This window comes from Myotis davidii, unplaced genomic scaffold (genome assembly GCF_000327345.1).
Source record: "Myotis davidii unplaced genomic scaffold, ASM32734v1 scaffold59, whole genome shotgun sequence".
Lineage (NCBI taxonomy): Eukaryota > Metazoa > Chordata > Mammalia > Chiroptera > Vespertilionidae > Myotis > Myotis davidii.
Genome location: NW_006293001.1, coordinates 3,058,837 through 3,066,732, shown reverse-complemented (window position 1 = coordinate 3,066,732; position 7,896 = coordinate 3,058,837). Strand labels below are relative to the sequence as shown.

Sequence of the window (7,896 nt, the reverse complement as noted above, 5' to 3'; positions counted from 1 at the left end):
GGAGCCGCAACCTCACCATCGACCCTGCCTTGAGTTGGACAGGGGGCGGTGCCCCAACCCCCCAATCGGCCCTACCCTGAGCATGACTGAGGGTGGCATCACAACCTCCCAATCTGCCCTGCTCTGTGTATTGCAGGCGGCAGTGCCCCAACTCCCCAATCAGCCCTGCAATGAGCCCGACCAGGGGCTGCACCTAGGGATTGGGCCTGCCCTCTGCCACCTCGGAGCAGGCCTAAGCCAGCAGGGCGTTTTCTCCCGAGGATTCCCAGACTGCAAGAGGGCACAGGCCGGGCTGAGGGACCCCCCTCCCACCTGAGTGCCCACATTTTTGTGCACCGGGCCTCTAATATTAGAATAAAAGTAAATATTAATTATATATACTAATAGCCTAACATGAAACTGCTTTTTCCCCAGACTGTGATCTTAGTAGATACACAAAAACAAAAACAAAACAAGTCCTATCAATCAAATTACTTTGTGAAACACTGATCAAAAATATTTATTTGAAAAATACTGATAAGCTATGATAAAGCAAAATCCAAAATGTATTGACAGCTTATCAGGTGCCAAGCATAGAGCTAAATGTTTCATTTGAATAAGCTCATTTATTGTAACTTTCTATAAAAATAAAGATTAACTTTAGCTAAGAATTTTTCAATTACTCATAATTGCAAGTAAGTAAAATTATATGCAAGTGTACTTAAATAGGAAAATCTATTATATAAGTCATTAGCCATAATAAAAGCATTATTTATGCTAGACAAAAGGCATCTCCACAGTTACATTTATTTATTGAATCAATTTAAACAATTTTAAATAAAATAATTATCTAAGTTTTTGGATATTCACAATAAAGGGATTCACTACATTTTATATCTATATGTTCAGGATTGTGTAGACACAAATTAATTTATCTTAAATGGAAAACAATTTTTGCCTTGTCCAGGTAGCCCAGTTGATTGGAGCGTTGACCCATATGCCAACAGGTTTCGGGTCTGATCTCTGGTCAAGGAACATACTGAGCTTAGGGATTTGATCCCTGATCTGGTGGGCTGTGAAAAGAAGGCAACCAATCAATGTCTCTCTCTCTCTCTCTCTCTCTCTCTCTCTCTCTTTCCCCCCTCCGTTCAATAAAAACATAATAATTTTCATTGCCAATAACAGTGCTAGAAATTCCCCTTGACCACATTAGATATAGATTGCAATGTGCTCTTAGGAGAGCTAAATAAAATTTAATTAAAATGCTTATTCTAATGCTATTATAGCAAAATGGTCTTTTATTCATTTATTGGGAATTATAAAATCAGTGATATGAATTTTGCACAAGATCATTTAATTAAATAGAAAAACTTTAACTATAAGTAATAATATGGCATGTACAACCTCACTTAGGGTCCAAAGAGAATGTAAAAAGATGATCATTTAAAATTTAGAATAAGCTAGTGTTATTAAGCATTTATTGTTTGGCTACAAAGGAGCTCATCAATTACTTGTGTTCTTATAGCCACCAAAGTAATTTTTAGTAAATTAAGAAAATAATTCATGATCTTAATCAGTTGTGCAGGGCATGCATGCCCCAGTGTTAATTGGTTAAAATAGCAGGAGACGCTATTATCCAGTTGGTCAATTGGCTTTTAGCACCATGGCAGTACATTTATGTAACTACAAAGCTAACAGAACATGTTGAGTCTCAAATATCAAAATTTAATATAGTATAACTGAAAGGTATTATCAACATTTTCTAGTCTAGTCCTTTATATTTCAGCTAGGAAAGCTGTGATGCCAGAAATCGACTTACCAAAATCATACAGGGAATTAGCAGTAGAAGCAGTCTGAAAAGAAGAGGGCACAAACTCCATCCATCTATCCCTCCATTCATCCATCTTTTCATCCTGCATTTCATGCATCCATTTATTCAACAAGTAACTATTAAATGCCTATTATGTGCTAAACACTAGGGATGTGATGAAGAGCAAAACGAGACATACACAATCTCCAGACTTATGGTGACTGTTTTGAGAATACAGATGGAGGTGAAAAATATTAATAAGATAATCACTCAAATACACACATGTAACAAAGCAAGACAAATGCTCTTTTAAAAAGTAACATACCCCTGATAATGTATAACAAGGGAGCCAGACCTAAACCAGGGGTCAGAAAGGGATTCCCAGAGAAAGTGGCCCTTATATTGAGTACTAAAGGCTGGGCAGAAGTTATGAGAAGAAGGGAGAGGGTAGAAAGAGGTGCCAAAGCCCTAGAGAAAGAAATGAATATTTGAGGAACAGAAAGCCCAGTGAAGGGGCTGGAGGGACCAGTGAGAGACTATAGTCCAGACTAACACTTTTGACCTTTATTCTAAGAGTCATGGAAAGCTCTGGAAAAGTTTAGCAGGAAGATAAAACTCTCATCTTCAGCAGTGTTATTTTTACATGGGCAAATACCAGATTCCTAAATGCTATTCAAGGTATAGGACGTTTTTCTAAGTTTTGGTTCTGTAAGCAATGGCCTGGAGAAGGGATGAAGAATAGCAATAGGGACATGAAGGAGATTGGAAGTTGGTTGCCATGCAATCCATTTGGGCAGATCTGTTTCAGGGCTCTGAGCATAGTCATGTTTGAAAAACACAATTGTTTGGACAACTTAAATATAAGTGAAATTTGTTCATAGTTATAAGCTACCTTAGGTTAGCTTTATATGGAAAATCTTTACTCTTGGAATTTCTAAGATTATTTGTCCAGATGATGTGGCTTTCTTTTCTTCCGGTTCACTTTCTATTTGTAACAGTCTGTAGTCAGGATAAGCAATTATCTCTCTTCATCAATGCCTCTCTTGAGATATCCGAAGGTAAGGATTCTGGCTGATCTCATCTGAACAACTGGGCTGCTAAAATACATGTTCAGTAAGTCAGTAGAAATCCAAGCCATGCATATGTGAGGAAATGCAGTCAAGTGCTTAAGAGTGTAGTTTTAATCAAAATCACATGGTCTTCAATCCCAGTTGTGCAAGGCTTAGATATGTTGGAACCTCATTTCACTCTCCTTAAAAAAATCTCTGACAATTCTTCACAAAATGAACAATAACGTCCCCACTGCTCGGCACCATCCCCTTCCATTCTCTTCATACTCCCCAATTTTTTCCCACCAGCTTTCCCTTCCAGGCAATCAAACCACCTGTCGAAGCCTCAGTTATCCTGTCTATAAAAATGGAGATAATACTTATATCTATTAAGACAGAAGTTAAACAAGTGCTTTGCAAATGGCATTTTTTTATTATATGAGATCAGATGAGAGAGAACCTTAGACTTTGAGTTATTAATCTTCTGTTTAGTAATAGTTTGTTTCATCTTCCCCCAAAGATAATAACTCTGAAGGAAATAATACAACAAGAGCACTTACACTGAAAGATATTTTAAATGGGACATTTTCTTATTGGACATATTTTCCAACTTGGATTTCAGGTAGGTGAACTTTTTTTGCTTTTGTTTTTTTTTTTAAAAAGATGTCAAACTACAGAGGGAAGGCAGAGAAAGGTTTGGGTTGGGGGTGAAGGGTAAGAGATCAACTGAAGGACTTGTATACATGCATATAAGCATAACCAATGGACACAGATCCGGGTGGGGGTGTGTGGTGAGGGCATGTGTGGGGAGGGGAGGTCAATGGGGGAAAAGGAGACATATGAACTACTATTTGTAATACTTTAAACAATAAAAAAAGAAAAAAAAGAAAAGATCAGAAAACATAATGCAAAAAAAAAAATGTATGTTTTCTGTTTTTGCTTTTAGTGCCAATGTGTCTCTATGGTAACAAAAGCCATATCAGTTTACATGGGGGAAAAACAGCATTTATTTAGATAAATCAAGTGACCAGCAAAGAACTTTTGACAGAGCCTTTTAGACCAGATTTCCCCCAATAACGAGGCCAATAGGAGTTTAGCAGAAAAGTAAAAGCTGAGAATTGTTACAATAATCTGAGCATACGGTATAGCTATTCAGAATGGAAGAGAAACACCTATTTAAGAGAAGTCATGAGAATTTTACCAAAGGGGAAATCCATTGTTAATCTGGATAATCCCAGAAATGGACAAATCCCATCCTAAAAAACAAATCCTTTAAGGGCCATAAAATTAATATTTACATACAGTTTTGTAAAATAGGATGTTGTCAAATAAAACTAATCAAAAATAATAAAGTCAACCAAATTTTGTCTAAAGTGCCAGTAAACAAAAAATCAAATAGTTTCATTTTTTACTTTAGAAAATAAAATGCACATAAAAACGGTTTTAAACTCAATCAGGCATAACCCAAATTAAATGAATTTTTATTGCAAAAAAAATAGCATTTAAAACTAGTTTATCCTCTTTGTAACACAGATAAAAAGCAATTTTATTCCACCACACTGAACTGGTTAGGATAGGGCTGCTATTAACAAAAAAGGGCATATTTGTGGAAAGTAGGAAATAGTATTCTTTTCTCCCTTTACACTTAACTTATTTTAAATCTGGAGAAGTCATATATACTGAACAAAGAGGAAAAACAAAATAAGTTTGTGAAATAAGAGAGATTTCTCTTTGTTATAAATGTAGTTCCTGTTAAGGGAGACTATTTCAAGTTTTGTTTTCCTTCTTGTTTAAAGGACAAGAGTACCTCCATCAATCTACAGATAATAACATAGTATTTTATAATATTGAAACAGGAGAATCATATACCATTTTGAGTAATACCACCATGGTATGTATGCAACATCATCTTCCTCCTCAAAAGACTTTGCCAGCTCTTCACTGATCAATAAAGAGCCCAGACTCTTAGCACCTGATCTGGACCCAACCCGCCTTCTCAGCTCCATCCTGCTATCCTTCTCCTTTAATTCTCCCTTCTCCTCACACTAGACTCCTGCCCTTCCCTCCTCTAAATCACCCAGCATCTTTCTTCCCCTGTGGAAATAATATGGTCTGAGATAAGCGTTAAGAACTCAATCCTATAGTCAGGCATACTGAGGCTGAAATCCTGGCTCTGTCACAACATGTGGAAAATTGGGTATGGTTCCACACGATACTAACACTACCAAGCTTCAGCTTCTTCTGTAAAATAGGAATAATAATAGCTCTTTGGATTAATGTAGGAATTAAGTGAAGTAACATTTGAAAGTGCTTTGGACAGTGCCTGACATAGAATAAGTAGGCACATGCTATTCGGTCCTCTTAGGCTCTCAGCCCTCTTCCTTTCTCTCCCCTCAAGAGCCCACTAATCTTTTAAAGCCACAGTCAGGTGACCCTCTCCTCTATGCAAGCAATCACTCTCATGTAGATTCAAGCACTTCGTCCTTAATGCTTTTGTAAAGTTATATTTCTTTTATAGAACTAATTTCCAATATAAGTTACTTATTTACAAGTTTAACATTATAAGCTTTTTGAAATCACAAAGTATATCTTTATTATACTGTCCTCCCATAATATCTAGTAAGTTTCTTCCTATACAGTAGGTACTGCATAAGTGTTTTAAAATTGCACTGAAGATATATGCAAGTAGGAGATATCAAAGATGTGTTATTCTGTTAGAACTACAAATTAACATGGCTCTGTTATTTTTTTTCTGCATCCTAATCAATTTTTTCATAATTTCAGAAAAGTGTGAATGCTTCAAATTATGGCTTATCACCTGATCGGCAATTTGCATATCTAGAAAGTGATTATTCAAAGGTATTGACTATTTAATTTTGATAGATCTGGCCATATCTCTTACTAATCCACAGTTTGGTTTGTAAATGTAAGAGGAAGCAAGAGTGTATTTTTATCTCTAAATACTCAAGAAGCTCATGTGGGCTCTAGATGAGCCCCAAAAGCATAACTGAAACATAAGCAAATAATTTCGCTTACTTATCTGGTTATCAGCAAGTAGTAGCAACTAGTTTCCTCTGGGAAAACACTTTATTTGAGGGCACAGATATTCACCAGAAAGGGGAGAATTATCTTTGTATTTCTAAAGCTATTTGGTATCACAAATCATTAGTTAATTCCCACATTTTAACCTCACAAAAGCTCATTGTTTAAAATGAAAAAAAAATCAAGATGTGACTTATTTAACTCACTTGCTCAAGCAAGATGACATTCAGTCATTAATAGACCAGAAGTTTAAATCTGTCTCCAAAAGCTTCGTGTAGGAGAATCCCACAAACCAGACCATTTCCCCTTACTTAACTTCTCCCTCCTGGCTGACGTTGTAGGGTAAGTCCAACAACTTACTTTTTTCTCTTTCTACATCTTCAAGATGATTTTTATTTTTGCAAAAGGCCAAGGGAATTTACTACTGATTTAAACATCTACCAAGTACTTTTAGATCAAGAACCTATAGTTTTAACTGTCATTTTTCATAGCCTACTTGAGATGCAAAACTCCCTTCATATTCAGAATGAAAAGTTCGTCTAGCCCCTGCTTGTTGTTTAGTCAACTGATTATTTTCCAAGGGACGGGGTCCTGGTACCATCACTCTTTAGAAAGACATGTTTCAGCCTTCTGGCCCTTCTTTGTCAAGAGTCTGAATGCCCTTTTAAGAAACAAAACCCAAAAAATACCTGCATTATTCACTAACCACGATATAAGTATATTTATGAGAGAAAAAAACACTAGTTTTTAAAGAAGGAGTCACATGCTCTATCTCCCCTATTTTAAAAAAAAATCTATTAATTTAAAAAACCATATTCAAAGAAAGCCGAGCATTTTACAATAAAACTATACGTTGAATGAAATTCTTTTTATCCTGTTTTAATGGGTGTCATGATAACCGATGATTCAGGTGCAAATAATAATGAGGAAACTACTAAAAGGAGTTTACATTTCATTCTGATGACTCCTATGGGCCATGGAAATCCTGGTGGTTTTACTTCAGTGAAGGTAAAATATGAAGGGAAAATTCTATAGAGCATGTCAAAGAAAAGCTTTTCAAATTAGCAAATGTCTTTGAATACAGTTATTATGGAGTGAGGGGTGAATTATGAAATGTGGACAAACAGCACAAAAGTCCATAGTAAAATTCTTTAAATGAAGACTGATTAGGAATTGCAACTTACTCTTCCTAGTGCCCTGTGAAAATAGTCCTTTCAGAATTCTGAACCTTGAATTGAATGACCTATGACTATACATTCCTGATATAAGCTTTTAAAAGATTAAAATTTGTCTTTGCCTCTCTTCTTTCTGACAGCTTTGGAGATATTCTTACACAGCAACATATCACATCTATGACCTTAGGAATGGGTAAAACTTCATGTTTTTTTATGAATACTACTTAAGTCTACTATATAGACTTTTCATCCCAAACTCTGATTTGAGGTTGACTATCCTGTTACTGATCTTAGCTTCTTGCTTCTTTACAATATATGTGCACCCATAAATTAAGAAATTCAAGGAAATATCCCTATGCAATATTCATCTTTTTATTTGGCTAATATTTTGCATTTTTATAAACAATCTAGTTCCCCCATATGTCTGAACACCAAATTACAAATATGCTATTTATGGAAATAAACATAAGTAGTAAAAGTATAAAATATGCATGGTAATGATACACTGCTTCTAGAAAGGTGGCTGCTTCATTGGAAGGAAGCAGAAGGCAGAGGGACCATTAGTTGTATCTGAACATATACTCTGTTAGTTGATTTTAAATTACTTGTTTTTAAAATTGCAAAGTGTTAATATCTCAAATTTAGATGGTACATAAATTGCCATCTATTATATTGTTTTCTTTATTTGTAAGTTTAACTATTTACAATATATTTCAAACAGAAAAAAATATGCAAATAAGTCAGTAGTAGAAAAACTGAGAAAGGGAATTCCTGGCAGAAGGAATATTATATAAAAACACAAAGGGAAATGGAGAGCATGAAAGGTTCAGGAAGCTGGAAG

The 7,896-nt window shown here is 35.5% G+C and overlaps 1 protein-coding gene across 1 annotated transcript in view; it reads left to right on the top strand.

Moving 5' to 3' along the window:
• The window catches only part of FAP (fibroblast activation protein alpha), a 74,631-nt gene that overhangs the window by 14,456 nt on the left and 52,279 nt on the right, over positions 1–7,896 (top strand). The window contains 4 exon segments of the mRNA XM_015565777.1: positions 3,359–3,460; positions 4,635–4,729; positions 5,623–5,697; positions 7,196–7,248. Of these exon segments, the coding sequence (XP_015421263.1) occupies positions 3,359–3,460; positions 4,635–4,729; positions 5,623–5,697; positions 7,196–7,248 (325 nt within the window).